The 20,903-nt window shown below is 45.2% G+C and overlaps 1 protein-coding gene across 4 annotated transcripts in view; it reads right to left on the bottom strand.

The window, feature by feature from the left end:
- Positions 1-421: 421 nt before the first annotated feature.
- The window catches only part of Uaca (uveal autoantigen with coiled-coil domains and ankyrin repeats), an 87,305-nt gene continuing 66,823 nt past the window's right edge, over positions 422-20,903 (bottom strand). For all 4 annotated transcript variants that reach the window (XM_038323654.1, XM_038323655.1, XM_038323656.1 and 1 more), the window contains exons 11-19: positions 18,961-19,068; positions 17,336-17,368; positions 16,486-16,584; positions 13,512-13,548; positions 12,301-12,353; positions 7,293-10,010; positions 5,631-5,783; positions 3,949-4,014; positions 422-615 (exon numbers count right to left, since the gene is read on the bottom strand). In XM_038323654.1, the coding sequence (XP_038179582.1) occupies positions 544-615; positions 3,949-4,014; positions 5,631-5,783; positions 7,293-10,010; positions 12,301-12,353; positions 13,512-13,548; positions 16,486-16,584; positions 17,336-17,368; positions 18,961-19,068 (3,339 nt within the window). In that variant the 3' untranslated portion in view covers positions 422-543. The remainder of the gene's footprint in view (positions 616-3,948; positions 4,015-5,630; positions 5,784-7,292; positions 10,011-12,300; positions 12,354-13,511; positions 13,549-16,485; positions 16,585-17,335; positions 17,369-18,960; positions 19,069-20,903) is intronic.

Here is a 20,903-nt window from a genome sequence, read left to right as displayed (position 1 = left end):
TCTCTCTGCCTCCTCAGTGCTGGGATGACAGGTGCGCCCCGCTGCACCTGGGTGTGGGAAACTGGATCCTGGGGATCGAACTCAGATTCTCATGGTTGCCTGAAAAGCCTTTTACTGGCTAAGCCATCTCCTCAGTTCCTGGAAGATCTTTTGATGCACTTACAAATGGCTAACAGCTGAATTCATTTCTCCAAAATCAATCTTTAAGTGCTTACTTCAGCCCCTTTTCATATGGCCCCACTCAAATGGTTCACATTTCATTAGGGGCTCACCATTTTTAAGATATAGTTTTAAAAAGTATGAATAGAAAAGACATAGTGCATGCCATTTGCCACTGTGTGAAATGAACATACACAAGATCTAAGGTTTGAACCAACTGAAAAACTCAATGACATGTTTGTCTCATAAAAATAAAATAAAATTCAACAAGAGAACAAAATATATTTTTATTTTACTGATACTATCAGAGTCAGGCCCAGAAGAGCCATGGAGTTGCACCCAGAATGCATAGCACCAGCAGGACAGGCTCCGCATCAGTTGACTCTAGCACACAAGGCCCTGTCGCATCTGTATGATCTGCAATAAGGCCGCCTGTACGTCTTCATCCATGTGACCCTGGAGAGAAGGAAGAGGGGAAGAAACACCGCGTGTCATCTTTACTGAACTGATAAAGAGGGGAAGCCTTTATCCTAGAGCACATCTGGCTGTTTCACGGGTGAACCCCTCACCAAGGTAAGAGCACCCCACAGGAACTGGGCCACGGAAATAAAGGTGTCGGGTCCCAAGAAGGGGCTCTTGCTCTTAACACTTATGAGCAAAACCCAATGGACAGCAATGGTCTCTGCTGTGTAGGGCTGCATACATTAGAAACAGTAAGCTACAAGCACGTGTATACATGCCTTCTATACAGAGGCAGAGGCTGTCACTTGAAACCAGAGTTTGCCATTTGGATGATGAGTCTTTCTAGCCAGCTTGCCCCAGGGCTCCTGTCTCTGTTTCCTGCCAGCTGGGTTTAGATCTTGCTGACATACCAACTCAGTATTTCTGCATAGCTGAGTATCTGAACTGTGGTCCTCAAGCTTGTGGAACAGTGCCTTGCCCACTCAGCCATCTCTCTGCTCTGCCCCTTTAAGGAGAATAGAACTGAAAAAAAAATAATTCCCATGCTTATAATTTTTGCATAAGCAAGATGACATATCTCTGCAGCTGCCTTTGCACCCAGTGTCACAGCAATCTTTCTCCAAGGCCAGCTAGCTGTTAATTTTTTATGCAATATCCCAATATACAGACTTTAAATTTCTTTGCCTCTTTCCTAATTTCAGAGATTTAAGACACACACACACACACACACACACACACACACACACAATCTTTATAGCCAGACACTTGGAGAAGAAATAACTGGCTCAAAAGGCAGGTTTAGCAGTGGTGCACAGTAAACAGCTATAAGGCCAGCACGCAGGAAGTGGCAGCAAGAGGATCAGGAATTTAAGGGCAGTCTGGGCTATATGAGACCTGACTCAAAAAAAATCAAACCACAATAACCACCACAACAAAACAGCCCAATATTTGTTTTTTTTTCAAAGTACTTTAAAATTTTCCTTACTAGAAAGAACAATTTACACTTCCACCCAACAGAACATAAAAGACCACATTCTATAAACACTTGGCCCACACTAAAGCTAAAGGTACCTCTTACACATTGGCGTCTCCCCTGTTGCAAAGTTGAGCGTGTTAGCTGTTTATATTTTAGAGAAAGCCATTAAACCAGGGGTTGGGGAGAAGGCCCAGTGTGGAGGAATGGCTGCTGTGCAAACGTGAGGTTCTGGGTTCGAATCCCCAGCCACCACATAAAAACCCTGGGCAAGCCGGGCGGTGGTGGTGCATGCCTTTAATCCCAGCACTCGGGAGGCAGAGGCAGGCGGATCTCTGAGTTCGAGGCCAGCCTGGTCTACAAGAGCTAGTTCCAGGACAGGCTCTAGAAACTACAGGGAAACCCTGTCTCGAAAAACCAAAAAAAAAAAAAACCCTGGGCAAGGCTGCATTTCAGGGTGGAGCTCTCTGGTTGGCCAGCCTCGCTTCAGGTTCCGTGAGAGACCCTGCCCTGGCAACAAGGCAGAGTGCAGAGGAATAAAGGCACTCGGTGTCCTATTCTGGCCTCCATGTGCACCTGCACACTCACACATGTGCAAGCACACACACGTTTTAAAGAAGCAGGGTGAAACAGATGCAAGTCTGTGGTAGGCTTACATGTTTCTACTTGCTTCTTTTTTATTAATTTATTATTGGAGCATCTGAATAGATTTTGGAAGGATGTGTCCATGAATATAAAAAGTCATGCCTCCCAAATCTGTTTTTAAATTTCAAACGCTAGCCACAGTTGAGTAAACTGGATCCATAGTTAACTGTACGATGCCAGACGGCAAGGTGACTTCAGATGCCAACTGCTGCTGCTGCCTCATTAGGACTCAGCAGAAGACAACCTTAGATTTCAGAGAAATGTCTGTCAAGTTGTCAGGTTTTTTTTTTGCTCTGCCCCCTCTGGCCAAGACCAGAATGTTTCTCATCCTTTCTAATATCGAGTCTCTCTCTCTCTCTGTGTGTGTGTGTGTGTGTATGTGCGTGCGAGCGTGCACACACACACACACACACACACACACTCGTGGAAAGGATATTGGGTGGGTATCCTGCTCTATCTAGCACTGCCTTATTCTCCTGAGACAGGGCCTCTCTCTGACCCAGGAGCTAGGCTGGTGGCAGCCCCAGCGGTCCTCCTGTCTCCACTACCCTGGGAGTTGGGGTTCTAGGCACTCAGGTAGTAGCCATGTTTGTCTCTTTACACGGGTTCTGTGATCTGAACCCAGGTCCCCATGCTTGGCCAGCATTTACCCACTAAGCCATCTCTCCAGCCAGCCCGGCGCTTCTCTAATTCCCCTCGTAAATGTGCTACTCTATTGCCCACTGATCTCAGCAAATGTCCTTCCCACCCAAACAGGAGCAGGGAAGCACCCTTCACATACCATCATCCCTCCCTCTCAGTGCCCGTTGTCCTTACAGAACAAGTAGAATTCCATGTCAGAAAGTATATTTACTATTTAAGTTTTCTTTGAAAAAAAAATCATGTTTCTTTGAAATTTGCTCTCAGCACCCATCTTTCACCCTCCCTTCTTCTTTTTTTTTTTTTCCCAGAACAGTGTGGCCTAACAATTTCCAAACCCAAATAATTCCTATTATCGCTTGCCTGTCATTCCAACGTTTGTCTCTCTCCGTTCATTTTCCTGAACAATTTATTCTGAGAACCCGGGAGACGCTGTTCACACGGCTGCCACAGAGCAGTAACAACCCCTCTCTCACACCCTAAACATTTTCTTAGCGTGAGTTTTTTGAAGGCTTTCTCAGGCCACCACTAGACAAGAGGATTCACCGCCTTCTCCTTCTCTAAGTTTACAGCTCCGTAGATCACTAGCAAGTGTCTCAGAACAGATCAGTTTTCCTTAGTTACAACAATTCAAAGCATACCCCCTTTGTCCTTTTCAGACTAAGCTTTCTGTACTTCAAAGAACCCCCGAAGCCACCAGGAAACATATGCAGTCCCCTCGACTCTCCCTCTGCCTGCTGACAGCCACGTGCGATGTCAGGCATTATCCCAGCTAGAGACACTGCTAGCGTGAGCTGCCACCGTGTGCTGCCACACTGTCTGGAGTATGAGTGACAAGCAGATGGACACAACACTAAATTTAAGATGTTGTGTTGCTGTACAGCTTTGTAAATTGTTCTGGGAGATATGCAAGCCATGATTAAAAGAAACACAATTATTTTTAAATAAGCATATGGGCTAGAGCAACTTCAAATGTCAATTACATTCATGTAAGATTATCCAAAAAATAAAAACAGTATTTTATTTTTCTCTAAGATGAATAGTCTTTCCAAAGACACAGCAGTGCTTACCTGTGCCGCACTGAGAAGGTGTGTCCGATAGATAGCGATGACTTCCTGGTGCTGTCTGTCAGCATCCTAGAACCACGGGAAGGGAGACAGATGACAACATCAGCACCCACATCTGCAAGACCAGGAGGCTTGTGGCAATGCTGCGCCAAGACCTCCTGCTGCAGACTGGCAGATTATTAAAGGGCTCCTGCCACTCTTAGAACAAACCACAGATGCTGAATTACCATGATGGAGCTACTGTAAGATTTTCCCATAATGCACAGGACTTTACTGGGAAAGCAATACCAATTATCCTAAGTCACAGGGGACTGCTGCCTCAGTTTACCTCTACTGCTATGAACTTGGCAACTTATCCTTCAGGCCACTACAAAAGCTTCCCCTCTTGTTTCCCGTGTTCCCTTTGTCATGCTTCCAGGGTTGAGCTAGCTCTTCCTTTTCATCAGTGTTGGCTCAAAGACCTCAGGGCTTGCCTCCTTACATATGAGAGAGAATCCAAACCCATCGGTTTGGTCTTCCGAGTCCCCACAACTCAGTCTCAAATAGCAAAAGCCAAGTCTTTTTTAAAATATTTATTTTTATTATTTTAAGTGTGTACGTGTGTGCAAGTGTGTGTGTATGAGTGCAGAGCCCACAGAGGCTGAGGCATCAGATCCCCTGTAGCTGGAGTTATGTGTTGTGAGCTGCTGTGCTCAGCGTGGGTGCAGGGAACATAACTTGAGTCCTCCGCAAGAGCAGTGTATGCTTCTAACTTTCTAACGCTTGAGCCATCGCTCAAGCTCAGGCCTTTTTTTTAAAAAACTGTGTTGGCGTTGTTGTTATTATTGTTGTTTTAGTGTGGGAGGAGGAGAGGGAGAATATGAATGAGAACGTGGGCACACATGGAGGCAGAGGGCGGGCCTGAGGAGCGGTTCTCTCCTCCCACCTTTATGTGCGTCCCCGGGTTGTCAGGCTTGTGCACCGTGTGTTGTTACTGCTGAGCCACCCCCATCCTCTGTCTCTAGGATGTTGGCTTACTGCCACACCCCACTAGGTCTGCCTTTCGTCTCTCCCTGGTCATGGTGGCCAGATTCCGCCTCAGTGGGTCTTCCCACACTATTTTCGTGGCCTGGAAGATTCCTCTGTCTTCCTTTCACCCATCAAAATGCTTTACGGACTCATGCCAAGTTCTTCCTTCCTCTTTGGAGCCAATTCCCAATTGCCTGCTAGCCTTCCCTGCCAGGGAAAGAGCTGCTGGAAGGTGCTCCAGACCTCAGGCGGCAGGAACAGCGCCCAGTCTCCAGTGCCCACATTACTGGTGTCATTATCACAGGCTTCTTCCTGCCAGAGTCCTTATGAGGGGCCTTTGCCCCCTCTCACTCTTGTTCTCCTGTGTGACAGCTTCTCCCACACTGTGACACAGAGTCATGAGTCAAGGAAGTCTCATTAAACCACCCTGCTTTGTGGAATGGGGTAGAGGCACAGCTTAGAGAGAAAATGACGGAATGCTTATTGTACTGGCATACAGTAGGCATCAAATAAATGACACTATCATACCACAAACAATGGTGACATTAAGCAAAGATTACACACGAGTGTGTAATCAGCTGCATGGAAGCTTTGTGAGAGCGCGCGCACACACACACACACACACACATACTCACACTCACTCAGCCGGTCCCGCCCCTCGTGCCCTGGATACTCACAGCCAGCTGCTGCTGCAGGTCTCTCACTCGGTGTTGCAGCGTGTCCACCAGCTGGCTCTGCCGCTTGCTGGGGCTGCCACTGGTGTAGGTGAGCTGGGAAAGGCCGTTGAGTGCCTGCTTCAGTCTTTCTACGTCATTCAGCAGTTCAGTGATCTTTTGAGAGACAGAGGGAGGTTGTAGGAAACCACGTGCCATCATTTCTGATGAACACCTCTGCACAGCAAACACTCCCCACTTGAGGCAAGTTGTAAGCAGCAGGTGGGATGCTGCCGAGACTCTACCAACAGTACCCACGGCGTGCTAACTATTCTTACAATTTCTGGGCCTGAAGTCCCTCGGGAAATCTCTTCCAAAGACAACGCCAAACTGAGAATAAACATCACACACATGCTAGGGCTGGGTCATGAGCTTGGTGTTCTATGAGTAGGAAGGGTCCTCTGAGGCATCTGAACTATCCTCCAGGTGCGGTGTGAATACTGGAAAGGGGTTTTATTAGATGGAGCATGGGAAGTAAAAGAGCTTGGCTCATGTACACGCAAATTAACTTTTTCTTCCCATTGAAGGTTGTATTATTTATTCAGTTTTTTAGAAGATTTTGTGTGTGTGTGTATGCAGTGCCCACTGAGGCCAGCAGATGGCATCATGCTCCCCCAGAGCAGGAATTTCAGGGGGTTGTAAGCTGCCCAACATTGCTGCTAAGTCTTCTGGAAGAGCAGCCAGCAAGTGCTCTTAGCTGCTAAGCCGGCTCCGCGGTCCCGGGAGTGGCACTGTTTACTAACTAGCAGTGTGTGGAAGTAGATGCAGGCATTAGCTATCACAATGATGTGCTGCTGCCTCCTAACGACTTTGCACATAAGCTGAGTGGATTTAAATGCTGGATCTTACAGGCAGACGTGCTGCCGAGGAGAGCTGGATCTGAGCCTGCTTTTACTCACTCCGTATTTCTCCAGAGGGTAGAGGCCATTTCGTAATTACTTAGTGAATGCATTAAGCTGCAATCAGTCTTCATAGTTCATCTCCATGGTGCAAACTAGACATCTACCAGCTTCAAAAATATTATTATGTAGCTATTCTGTAAAATTGGACCATAAGGAAGAAAACCAAGAGGGAAGGATAAATTATGAATCCTGCTCTTAAAATGTTTTAATTTAATGAATGGCGAAGCTAAAATAAAGCCTGAGATTTTGGAGGAACTGCCAACCACAGGTGAGACTGGCCACTGTGGACTTGAGTGTAGAGACGGAGCGAGAAAGGGTGCACAGGACACAGCACAACACAAAAGGACAAAACATCCCAGGCCATCCCGGGTCTGTAAAACGGTGACGTGGGCTCGGTGCACTGGTACGGGTGAGTAGGGAGATGGTGTCTGGATGTTCCCAGTGACTTTGACTTCTCAAGGAAGACGCCCACCAGATCCTGATTCATCGCTACAAGGAAGCGAACCTTATTCTCCCCTTTTCCCTTAATTTTCAGCCAAAGGAACAGAAAGAAGAAAGCCTTTGATTTTTGTGCTTTTTCAATTTAGAGGTTTTTTGACACACCCATAGTCAATTGGAAGGGTGGTGTGTCAGGAACGGTTTTACACACCTGTCTGCGGGACAACATGCTACGGAGTCACACCTGTCATGTGGGTTTCCGCTCCACCGGCCGCACCATGCCTACCTTGTTATCCTTCGCTTCGATCTGCTGGGCGGACTCCTGTATCCTCTGCTGCAGCTCCATGATGGTTGTCAGGGACTTGTCACACCGCTCCGTCTGGTCCTTGATCTCCTGCTCGATGCTGAGATGAAGCAGCTCCTTCGCGTCTTTGGCAGCGAACTTCTCCTCACACACTTGGTCATACTTCCTGTTCAGGCTGGCCAGTTTGTCATTTAAGTTGGAGATCTGGGTCTCCAAATCGTTCTTCGTGGCTTTGTATTTTGACATATCAACGACCTCTCTGGTCTCTAAATTCTTCAGCGCCTGCTTGGTGTTCTGAACCTCTGTCTGGAGTTTGGAGACTTCCTTGGTTTTGTTCTGGCTTTCCTCCTCCTTTTCTCTCAGGCTGGCTTTCATGATTCCGACCTCTTTCTCAAAGGCTTCCTTTATCTGCAGATGATCCGCCAGGGGCACCGAGGAGTTCTTCTGATTCTCCAGCAGCTGCTGCAGCTTGCTCACTGTCTGCTGCTCTTTCTCCAGACACTTCTGCTTGCTCCTCAGTTCCTCCCGTAAGTGCTCGATTGTGTTGTTGAGAGATGTTTTTAGAGCCTCCACCTGCTCCAGTGGGACGGGCTGCTTTTGCAGAAGGTTTTGGGCTGCGAGGACCTCGGAGGCTTGCTTGGCCTTTTCTTCTGCCAGCTTCTCTTTCTCGTTCTTCACATCGGTGTACTTCTGGGACAGGTCCTTCAGCTGTTTGTTGAGTTCTTCTGTTTTCCCGCTTAGCGCTCTTTCCGCTTCCCTGGCCTCTTCCACCAGAGCGTTCCTCCCCTTCAACTCCTTCTGAAGGGCAGCAAGCTCCAGCCTCAGCCGCTCATTCTCTTGATTGCCTTTCTTGACCTCTTCCTCCTTGAGGCGCGACTTGTGTGTCTGCTCTGATAACTGCTCCCTCAGTCCTTTCTCCGTGGCCTTGAACTTGCGCTCACATTCTTCCAAGCGGGCAAGGGGAGTGTATTTCAGCTTGATGCATTCCTGGATGGTGTCGAGCTCCTTTTTCTGGGCCTTAATCTCAGCGTGCAGCGTGAGGATCTCCTCCTGACCTCGGCGGTAGTCGGCCAGGATGGCAGTGTTCGTGTCCTGCGCCTCCTTCAGGCTCTGACTCGCGGTGCTCAGCTTTCTTGAGTGCTCGTCCAGGCTCACGTAGTCGGCTTTCATTTGATTCTGAACGTTCTCCAGGTTCCTTCTCAATACCTCATTCTCATCTCTTAGTTTTGAAAACTCCTGGCTCATGTCGTCAAACCTTTTCTTGGCATCAAGCAACGCTCTGTTGGTTTTCTCCAGTGAGCTGCTCAGTGAGGCCTTCACCTCCTCATGGGTTTTGGAGGGCACATACTGGCTACTCAGAGTCTTTTTCAAGCTAGTGTTTTCGGATGAGAGTGCACGCATTTTCTCCTGATCCTCTGCACATTTTTTATTAAGTTCAGACAGCTGCTCTCTGAGCTCGGCAATATTGGACTTCAGACCCATTAGCTCCTTTTCATGTTTTTCGGGAGCTACAGACCCAGCTTCCAGGCGGCTGACATTCTTAGTCAGCCTGTCTCTCTCCACCAGCAGCCTCTCTGCTTCTAGCTTCTTCTCTGTGTACCTCTGCGTTACATCCGAAAGCTTCTTGTTCAGTTCCTCCACGCTCACGTTGTGGGCCTTCTTCATCTCCTCACTCGCCTTCAGAGGCACGTAGCACGTCTCCATCTCCACCGTGAGGCTGTGCACCTGCTGGCTGAGACGCTTGTTGTCCATGTGGACTCTCTCCACTTCTTTCTGTAGCATCTGGTTTTTGAGGGTTAGCTCTGTGACCTTCTTCCCCAGCTCTCCCGACTTCTGCTCCAACTTGCTCCTGAGCTGCTCATGCTCCTCCGGTCTGATGTGCTGGGCCAGCTTGGCCCTGGCGCTCTCCAGCTCCCTCTTCAGCTGTCGAACTTCCCCCAGAGAGTCCTCATAGTCCCGGCCCACCTCCGCGAGCCTTTTCGCTTTCTCGTTGACTTCACTGGACAGCGAGCTCTTCATGCTCTCAAATTTCTCCGCGGGGACGGAGAGGGCCAGCTTTTCCAGCAGCTCCTTCAGCTGGCCCTCCACCTCGGCGAGCCGTCTTCCTTTCTTCTCCCTCTCCACCTCACACGCGCTGCATTCCTTCTGCAGCCTCTTATTGTCTTCCACCAACCTGCCTTCGTCTCTCTTGAACTCTTCCACCAACATCTCACTCTGTTTGATTTGGTTCCTCAGCTTTCCCACCTCCGCGGAAACACCTTCATACTTGGCTTTCATGTCTTTCAGCTGCTCCTTCAGTTCCTCGGTGATGCGGTGGCTCCCTGTGGCTGCTTCGTTGGTCAGGTGCTCCTTCAGGGCCAGGAAGTGGGTCTGCATCTGCTTGACCTTCCCCTCGGACTCGTACATCCTCTTCTGCACGTCCTTGAGGGCATCTTCCAACTGCTTGATCTGCTCATCTGAGTCCTCCTTGATGCGCTCACACTCCAGAGCCAGGGCTTTGCACTCTGCCACCTTGTGAGCCAGCTCGTTTTGCAGCTTCAGTCGGTCTTGCTTGGCCGAGTCACAGAAAGTTCTCATCGCTTCTAATTCCTTCTTTAAAATCTCATTTTCCGAGTATGCGGTCTGACTGGGTGAAGAGAGCTCCAGAGGTCTTAGCATAGACCTGCTTTGCAGATGGGCGGCTCCGCCCGGGGACGCGCACTGCAGAAGAAAAGCAGACATCAACTACAGGGCCTACAGAAGACACCGAGAGACCTCTGTCATCTACATCAGCAGCAGTCAAAGGGCTTTCAGACAGTGAGATGGGAGAGATGGGTGTGGGAAAAAATAAAGGATCAATTTTATAACAAGAAACACAGCTCTGGGTAGAATTTCCTCAACATGCTTAAAACATCGTGAGAGTTTTTAGGTCAATTTCTAAAGAAAATAGCTGGGGCCCCTGGGGCCCTTTCTCAATTCAGCGTGCCTCTATTACATAAGAAAACCAGTTCTAGCAAGACATGCTTATTATTCCATTATGTTATTTGTCTAGGCTTCCTAAAACGAGCCGTCAGAACCCCCAAGTAAGGACCAAATCTTGAATATGTAAATAATTTCATAGAACTATATTATTAAACCTCCTTTTATTTGTTTGTTTGTTTACTTGTTTTGTGAGGTACACATATATGGAGATAAGAGGGCAAACTGTGAGAGTCGCTTCTCCCCTCCCACGACGTGGGCCCCAAGGTTCGAACTTAGGTCAGCAGGCTTGTAGGTAGGTGTCTTTACCAGCTAAGCCACCAGGCTGATCCACGCATGTTATTAAATTTCTAATAAAATATATGTGACATCTGAGCACTCTCACTGTTAACTCCAATATAATGCTCTTTACATTTTAAAAATTCTACCAAAATAAGCCCATCTTGTTTGAGAATTATCAGGGAAACGTCAATCAACTCAAAAAAAAAAAAAAAAAAAAAGACATGCCTTTTCCTTCTAGCAGGAAGATAAATAGAAATTCTAGCACATATTCTTAATATAAATTTGATTGATAATACCTTGTTCCCTTGATTAATTAATGCTGGCAAAAAAGAAGCACAATTGAACTTGTGAGAGAGATAGTTCAACTATCAGGGCAAATAATCATGGGGGACTCAATATTTTTACTTTCCTTATGTAGCAACAATGATCTTTATATAAGTACTAACTCATCAATAAATGCCATGGGCCATGAGGACATCCTATTATTTCAACGGGCAGAATGTTTTTTTTTAAGCTATTTGGGTAAATTAAAACTGCCTTGTTCTTTTTCAAGAGAAAGAAATTGCCAACATAAAACACTTTCCTGGGCTTGGCCTGTCTCTAGACTAGCTTCCAACCCCTCAGTTATCTTTGGACTAACACTAGTATACTTTGCCGAGAAGTTATATATACAGAGTCAAACTTCCATGCTATTTATACATTATTACAATCAAATATTTCTCTAGTCCTCCCAAACATGGAGGACTCTAGCTACTCCCCTCACTGAAGACTCAGGGATATCCATCACTCACTCTTTAATTATTATTCTTTTCTTGAGACGGTTTCAGGAGCCGAGGCTAGCCTCAGAAAAACCTCTGCATCTGACCTTTGACTTCTGCTCCTCCTGCCTCCCCCTCCCAAGTGCAGAGCCACAGATAAGCACCGGCACACAAGGCTTCTGCAGTACTGGGATGGGACCCAGGGCTTCACACACGCCAGATGAGTAGGTAAACAATCAGTCAATATTCTACCTCTTGGAAACTTTCTGTATTTTGAAGTCAGTTTTGAAACAAAGGATAACTATTTAATTGCGAAGAAAAAATACATGTCAATGCCCAACTCCTTTTGAATGATTCGCACCACTGCCCTCCTACATGGCACACAGAGGAGCTAACACTCCTGACGAAGGCTGAAGATCAGAGGACAGGACGGGAAGTTCAACCTCGTCAGCCGCTGTCACCACAGACTCTCTAGGGCCCCAGAAACAGCAGTCAGTGTGTACTTTCATTAAACTCAAAAGAGCAAGACAAACTTGTCATGAAAACCTTATTCAGTGCTAACATACTTAGTAGATATACAGAGGTTTCTTCTTTTTTCATTTTTTTCTTTTTGGATTTTCGAGACAGGGTTTCTCTGTAGCTTTTGATTCCTGTCCTGGAACTAACTCTTGTAGACCAGGCTGGCCTCGAACTCACAGAGATCTGCCTGCCTCTGCATCCCGAGTGCTGGGATTAAAGATGTGTGCCACCACCACCCTGTAAGGTTTCTTCATTTTAGACAAACCCAGACGTTTTCTTTTTAAAAATGAGGTTTTTGTTTTGCTTTTCTTTTTCTTTTTAGACAGTTGTCTCACTATGTTCCAGGCTGGCCTGGAACTTGCTATGTAGACCAGGTTGACCTCAAACTCCCAGAGATTTGGCTACAAGAGCAAACACCACCATATCTAGAGCCCTTTAGATAGGTTTTTTTAGGCTGAATAACAAAGTCTCACCTGAGAGTCTGTCGGGTACATTTGACCTTGTTTCTGAAGCATGTCTTCTTTTCCTAATTAAAGCAATAAATGATATTTTAAATATTCATGACAAAGTTGGCTTAGTGTGGGCTAAAATCGGTATAATTTCTTGCCTTTTACTATATAATCAATACAAAAGCAGTACAATATAAAACTATTCTTTTCTGAAGTAGCCATATTTTTCCTGTATTATTTCTGTCAGCAAAAGGAAAGAAAGCATCTACAGTGAGCTCAACAGTACGTCCTAAGGGTGGTTTTCGGAAATACGTAAGACTTTCTGGAGAGATGGCTCAGTGGGCAAGAGCATTTGCTGCTCTTCCAGAGGACATGAGTTCAGTCCCCAGCACTCACACCGCCTGAAACTCCAGAACCGGGGGATCTGACACTCCTTTGTTTGGCTTCTGTGGACTTACTTATCCACACGGAGACACGTATTCTAAAATAAAATAAACACTTTAAAAGAAGAAATCCACAATACTGTTAGGTTAAATAGGCTACAGGATTACTATAAAATGTATAATCAGTCAAATTTATAGGTTAACATTACTGTTGGTCTTAGCTAGAGAAGCAAAAAGATAGGTTTTCTAGAGAAACTATATCAAACTAGAGAATAAAAAGAGAAGATGAAATATGGGTAATTCTAAAATAATAAATAAGCAATTGCCTATGAACATGTGAAATACTTACTTGCACTGAAATCAATTTTTCCCCATCAGAAAACATTTGTTTCTTTCCATTAAAAAATAATAATAAATCCTGAGTTTGAGATGGTAGTTTAGTGGTTTAAAGAACTGGCTGCTTTTCCTGAGGATCCAGGTTCGATTCCCAGTACACTCACGGCGGCTCACAACCATCTATAGCTTCATCTCCAGGTGCTCCAAGCCCTCTTCTGGCCTCCTGGGCACTACACACAGGGCCTCTGTGTCTGCCACATTTCACCTTAGAGGCCAAGTGCCACCTGAGCCAACCCTTCCATCTGGTGGGGTGTAACACGGAGACAGGAGCTGACACTGGGCAGCAGCGGCACCGTGTATAGGGGGTACAGCCTACAGGCACAGTGGTCCCTGTTTGCAAGACCGTGTATAGGAGGTACAGCCCACAGGCACAATCGTCCCTGTTTGCAGCACCGTGTATAGGGGGTACAGCCTACAGGCACAGTCGTCCCAGTATGTCCACATGTTAATACTTACGGTTACTGGAGTAACTTCCCGGTACTGAATGATCACTCTGAAATCAGAAGTGTGAATTAAAATATTTTAGGTGTACATGGCCCCAATTTGTCAAATGCTCTGTTCCATTCAAATCCATTCTTGAAAACAACCTTGGACATGCCTTGCTCCCCTGGAGCCTACAAAGGACAGCGTGCTAAGCAACGGATGGGGTCAGAGGGAGCAAGCACATTAACAAAATCAGCCAAGAGCTCCAAGGAGAAACTGCACTGCTTTGAACACAGGAGGAATGAGCTGCAGATGAACTGAAAACCTTGGAGCCTCCCATTTGCTATCACTGTGCCTGGGAGGGAAGAAAGTGGCCACAGTCACAGCAAGGACCCATTGCTGACTCTGGGGTATGAGAACCCCTTCTTTTCAGAGCTGCAGACTACTACTACTGTCAGGATAAACCGGGGCAAAGGCCTACACAGGGTGGGATGCCATCAGTGAGGGAAAGGCAGGGAGACGCTTCAGACGCCCTGGGCTAAAACACTTAGGTCATCCCTTTTCCCAAGTGAGGATGTCCACAGGCTAGTGCAGAGGTGAAAATGATTTTCTCCCAGGGTCAGGGTGTGTCAGCACCAACAGCTCAATGCCAACCTTCAGCTTAGGGGGCACGGCAAACACAGCCCAGTATTTGACACCTAAGTTAGTGTCACCTACAGCCCAGCATTTCACAACTAAACTAACTCACCTCCAATGTTAGTGCCCAAATGCAGGGTGAAGCACATGGAAGGGTAGGTAAGCTGTTCATGCTACACGGCATTTAATATTAGAGCCTATGATCATTCACTACATGGACTTACATGTATATGGGGGGGGGCACACAATACATACAGGAGTTCAAAAGACTTAACTTGGCTTCCTTATCTTTTCTTAATTTCTCAATTAAAGCATAAAACTAGCCTTATTCTAAAGTACTCAGGTTTCTCCCAATGATAAACAAGATAAATACCTACAAATAATTTTGATGTGCAATTGTTAGAAATATTGTGGACACACAAGTCAGGCCTGTGTGTCCAGAGATATCAAGATTTACAGACCCCTCACATGGCAGAGCGCAGAGCGTGGCTTGGACTATGTACATCCTCCCACATGCTTTAACTAACTGCTAGACTATTTGCAATGTCCATCAGAAGGTAAACGCCATGGAAGCAGCTGGTATATGGAATTACTTTAGGAAAATAACAAGAAGCTATGCAGCTCTATGTGTTCAGTAGGGAGATTCCCCGTTAGTGTTTTATTGACTGTCCTTTCATCTGCGGACACAGAGCTCAGGAGCATGGACATGGAGGGTTTTCTGTAAATGGTGAGTCCGAATTAAATGACTCATTTCATAAGGACATGTAAGTAGGCCCTGGAATTTTCCTTTTGCTTAAAAAAAATGCCTGTATAAAAATTCATCACAATGAATATGCACTGACTCAGGAAAATGTCCCCGTTGTCCTGATGGGAAAGTGACTAATCAGGGCATATAACATGATCACACCCACTGAAAGAGGAAATAACACACAAATCATGCAAAGAAAAAAAAAAAACCTTGGCCGTGTGCTCATTAACACTAAGACTAAACTATCTTATAATATATTTTAGTTTAACTATAATTTTTATTTTAAAAGGTAAATAAATACAGCAGTAAAGAGCATTCATTGCTCTTCCAGAAGGTCCAGCTTTGATTCCCAGCACCCACATGGCAGCTCACAACTGTGTGTAACTCCAGTCCCAGGAAATCCAATGCTCTCTTCTGCTCCGTGGGCCGCTGGTATGTGGCACACAGGCATACATGCAGGCAAAACATCCATACACATAAAGCATAATTTTCATAAAAAAACACATTCTGGCTTTGAGATAAGAAAAATAAATGAATTATTTTCTAGGTTAGCATGGCCTTATTGAAAGTTCTAAACTTGATGCATTTGTCGAAAGCAACGGAAAAATGTGACTTTCTAAGACAGGCTGAATCTGCCTCCTGATACTGAATTGAAAACTAAGCAGCATGCAGATTTCAGGTGTCAGGCTGTGATGAACTCATGAGCACCCTAAGGCAGAGAAGAGCACAGCAGAGCAGTTCGACAATGCCTGGTTCAAGCCCTGGCTCTGCCATTTCCCATAGGTGAGCCCCTTTCTGGGAAAATCTCTGTCCAAAACCCTCTGAGTACAGACAAAAATAAAGCCTTCACATGGGATTACATGTGTGTCAATGCAGGCATGTTGCACAGAGCAGCTCCCCACCTACAGCCAGAGCTTTGAAAACACGGCCTACTGCTTGATTTCAAAACCAGCTTTGAAGTGACATCCACGAGTGTGAGGAAAAACAGAAGACAATGTCACCAGCTTGCTCTTAAGCTTACAGAGCCGTGTTTCTAAATAACCTTCGATGGCATCCATAAATCTAAAACCACGATGTTTGTCCTAACTTTTAAAATTTACTGAAGTATTCCAATATTATCTGTGCAGTGCACTGACCTTCCACATGTGCACATCTGTCCATGCCAACCCAGATCAAAACAGAGACGATTACAGCAGTCGGAGCATCGCCATGCTCGACTGCAGCGAGAAAAGCCTGCCCCACAGAGCCCTTCCTGGGAGCCGTGGCGTCACGGCTCACTTACACGGCATCCTCCCATCTTTATAGTGACACCACGGTAAGGCCACAGGCTAAAACAATACATAAGGCTTTGAAAAGGTACAAATAAACACTGGAGAAGGTTAGGGACGAGAGCCTAGGAAGCAACTAAATGTTACCTACATGTCATTCACTAAAATGTTCTCACCGAGCCTACAAAATCTACGCAGCTAAGGAAAGCCACCCAGCTCTGCCAGAGTGGCCACAAACTCAAGGACTTTAAATAAAGAGTGGATTCATAATTCAAGTTCAGTTCTGACACCAGGCCCCTTCCCACTACCCGCTGTAAAGAAGAAGAATAGAGGACATAATTTAATCTGTCTGTACCTCAAAGTATTTAAATCTGTTTTTCAGAGCCTCAATGGTTCTTAAGCTTTCTTCATGTTGCTTGTCTTTAGCTGCCAAAAGCGACTTCAGTTTTTCTCTCTGAAATGGGAAGGAAAAATAAACTGGCCCTCTGTTTGAGACAGGGTAAACATTTACTTTGAAAACGTGAACTGGAATTATGCCGGGGACTGGCTGGAGAGAGTCTCCAATCTGGCAGACTTTAATTATTACCAGAACTTCTAAATTTATAGAAATGTACTAATAAAATTTATCTCTCTATAAGCAATATTGTTAGAGCATTTGAAATTTCATTGTTTTAAATCAGTATTTTCAGACATCTTCTTTATAATTAAATTTGTTTGTTTCCTTAACAAGTTTCATGAAAACTACATTCAAAACAGTCTTCCAGCCATACACAGTTTCTGTTTTACCTTCGAAACTTTTACTTTAGTAATTAAGATGATGTAAAAACATACAGATGAAAACTTATGCTATCCTATTAGCCAGACCCAAAGGCTACACTTTGAATTCAGTATGTGCAGTCTACTTATGAAAAGGTCTATATGTAAAATCTATATGGAAAATGTCTATATGTCATGTCTATATGTAAAGTTCTTATACAACGTCTATACATAAAGTCCATATTATGTAGAGGTTTATGTGTAACATCTACTATAAAGTCTATACTATGTTGAGTTCTATATGTAATGTCTATACTACATAGAGTTCAGAAATAGAGTGTTCATGTCCACCTTGATCGGGGCCTGAATCTCCACTTTAGTGCCATCCTCCCACCCCACCCCCGTTTACAGGCCATCTGTAGGCTTTAAAATAAAATGTAGCATCCTACCTCACTCTCCAGATCATCGGCCACCATTACTTCCTAAGGTTAAGAAGAAGAAATGCATTTTAATTCTTGAACATTTTCCTTAAAGAACATGAGCCTAGAAAACACCTTGAGGATGAGTGGTGCATGCCTTGAAGATTGGGGACAGGATGTGAGGAGCTATGTCTCTGGGTACCACGTCTGTCCTGTGAGCTGTTGTTCATGCTACTCACTAACTACAAAAATGTTTTGATTCTTGAGTCAAGAGTCTCCCCAACTCACACGCTCTTCTTCCTCCTCTGTCAACAATCCTCAGTCCTTGAGATTTCCATCGCTCTCTCCTCTTTCTGGGTTACCTATTAACTCAGAGGCTGAGGTTCTTATCTGTTCTCCCAACTCCAAATTTTCATACCCGTCAAGTCCTTACCCTTCGCTAGACTATGGGACATTTTTCCAATTTTATTTTTGGAATCAGAATGTTCCTTCTTTAAAACATCCTATTTTTAACTCATAGATAAAACATCCTTTTATCTTATGGATAATACTAACAGTGGGCAGTCTGGAGATTTATTTTTGGATTTCCTTTCTCTGCACAATCCATTGCTTCTGTGTTTCTCCAATATCTTCTTGGTATCCACATCCTGGGGCTGAGGCTCTCTTAGGTTATCAGACACTTTGGCTTTTCCTCAATTCAAGAATGAGTGGAGAACGCAGGAGTTGTACACTGAGTGTGAAAAAGTGACCTCAGAGCGAGACGATGCCACTGGGCCTACCAGCTAAGGACATCTAAAATCTAGCACCGAGAGGACCACCGTGGCATGCCTCTTCCTCATGAACAGACACGTCCCTGAGACTTCCCCATGACAACTCATCTTGGAACGACAGGCACTCAAAGTGAGACTCAGCTCAACAGGACTACAGGTATTTCCTCCTTCCCTCCTAAAAATAATGACGTATAGTTATTTCTTACTTTTGAAATTTCTCATACATCCATTTGAAAAAGGATTTTATTTCACTTTTAATTACGTGTATGTTATGTGTTTTATGTGCGCATATGTGCACATGAGTGCAGGTGCCTGTGGAGGCCAGAAGAAGGTGTTGGGTCCCCTCGAGCTGGGGCTACAGGAGGTTGTGAGCGGCTGGGCGTGGGTGCTGAGCACTGAACCCAGGTCCTCTGCGAGAGCAGTACATGCTCTAACCACTGTGCTACCTCTCTAGCCTACACATCCAACTCTGTACACCCCAGAGGATGCACCAACATGTATACCACTGCTTCTGGGATCCTGCTTGGAACAATACCCTGAGCTACCTCCTCAGCCCATCTGGCTTTCTCTCAAAACATAATGAAGCATGATCTCTCACAAGAAGGCCCCTCAGGTGCAGCAGCCCATGGTGATCTGTCTTCTCACCTAACAGCCCACTGTCAGTCTGTCAACTGTCTGATGCCACTTCACATGTATAACACTAAATGTCTGAAGTGAAGGGTTTCACCCCAATAAGATTACGACACCCAGCAAGTACCACCAATGAATTTCACCTCCGTCAGCACCCTGACTTGAAGAGACAGGTCCCAGGCAAGACTGACTGTGGATGATTGCTACAGCTGATACAACAGCTTTGGGTTTTCGTTTGAAATTCAGACTATTTACCTCATTCAGCTGTAACTGTAAGCCATTGACTTTATCCAGGAGTATTCTTTGCTCTTGCTGAATTTTCCTCAACCTCTCTCTCAAATCTTCATTTTCAATCTCGAGATCCTTTAATAATAAAAACATAATAGATCAACATAACAGAGCAATGCCACAGGAAGACTTTGAAGGCACACCGCTATCACATACAGATGTGCACGGAGAAAGCAGTTTCAAGTATAAATGATACTTTTTTGCATGGGGGCTGAAGAGATGGCTCACCAGTTAAGTGTTTTCTGTTCTTGCAGAGGACTTGAATTAGGTTCCCAGCACCCATGCTGGGTAGACATAACCTGCAACTCTAGATCCAAGGAGATCTTCTGTGGACATCCACTTCACATGCATACACACACATACACACGCACGCACACACACACAAAATAAAAGAATCTTTTGTTTTTGTTTTAAGTTTTCTGTGCATTTTGCTTTGCTGGCTTGCTGGGTTCCAAGCCCAGGCCCTGCACATGCCCTCCACAAGCCACATCCCTGACTCTCAATACTATAGTTCCAACAACTCTCACAACTGAGAAATCTAAAACCCAACAGGAATATATATCAGTGCTATAATAGCCGGAAAGCAAAAGCCAAACAAGAGCATAGAATTTCCACTGTGATAAGTGAAACCTAGAAGCAACCTAATGGAAACAAAGTAGCAGAAGGTTGTGTACTTTAAGCTTCTGCTTAAGAATTCACAAACTTATAAGAATATTCCAGTTCTTTCCCCAAACTGATACTTATATGATGACTCTGACAAAACATTATAATTTCCTATATAAGGGCTCAGTTCACACATTTTAAGTTTTTAGTTTTGTGTGTGTATGCAAGAGTGCACACATGCCCCCCCCCACGCCACAAATGCAATCCTTCCAGAGACCAGAAGAGGGTGCTGGGTCCCCAAGAGCTGGAGATATACAGGAGGTTGTGAGTCACCTTTCATGGGTGCGGGGAACTGAACTCAGGTTCCCTGCAAAAGCAGTCTGTGCTCTTAACCATCGAGCTATCTCTCTACCGGCTCCCAAAGCCCCTTTTTTTTTGGGGGGGGGGGAGAGGCAGGGTCTTCCTCTATAGTTTAGGCTGGCCTTGGACTCATGACAATCTTTGTGCCCAGCTTCCCAAATGCTGGGAATACAGGCACAAGCCACCACATCCAGCTGTAGCCTGCTTTCCTAATGCTATACAACAAGGTAAAAAATCCAAACAAAACCAAAAGCAGCTGTTCAATTTAGTTCAACAGTGGTACAATCCAGAAACTAGTTATGGTTCTTTTTATGTACTAGAAAGTAATAATTCCTCCGGATAACTTTAACCAGCATAAAGTGAAAGTTAGTTGAGTGGAATTATTTTTTTCTTAATCAAAATAAATACTACTTCAAGTGCAGGCTTTATTTTCTTGACATTAGTGGCTCTCACTTGTATACCATAATTTTCTAAAATGAACATAAATGTATGGCTTATATGATGATATATTAAATTATACATATTTGTTTTCAATGGTATAGGTTTTAATTATGTAACATTTGTGAGAAAAGTCGGTTCCTAAGGAAGGGACTGGTGAGAAACCGGCCACAGACCACAACGAGTTTTCCTAATGCCCCACCCACCTCACCATTATCTTGTTTATTCTCTTCTTCCCACTACACACAATATTCAAATTGTTTTCCTTCTTGAATTACATTTATTTATCTGATTTGATGTATTTAATGTGGGGGGGAGGCGAGGGGGAGAGAGTGAGAAAAGGAGAGAGAACACCAAGGCACATACATGGAGGTCACTTGCTAAAAGTGGGCATTTCTCCTTCCACTACTCGGGACCCAGGGATTGAACCCAGGTCACCACACTTGGCAGCAAGCTCCCGTATGTGCTGAGCCCTCTCGTGGGCCCTTCAGTGCTGTGTAGGGCAGATA

Source organism: Arvicola amphibius, chromosome 3 (assembly GCF_903992535.2).
Source record: "Arvicola amphibius chromosome 3, mArvAmp1.2, whole genome shotgun sequence".
In the NCBI taxonomy this organism is placed as follows: Eukaryota; Metazoa; Chordata; class Mammalia; order Rodentia; family Cricetidae; genus Arvicola; species Arvicola amphibius.
Note: the sequence above shows the minus strand (reverse complement) of the source record. Positions and strands in the feature narration are given on the sequence as shown.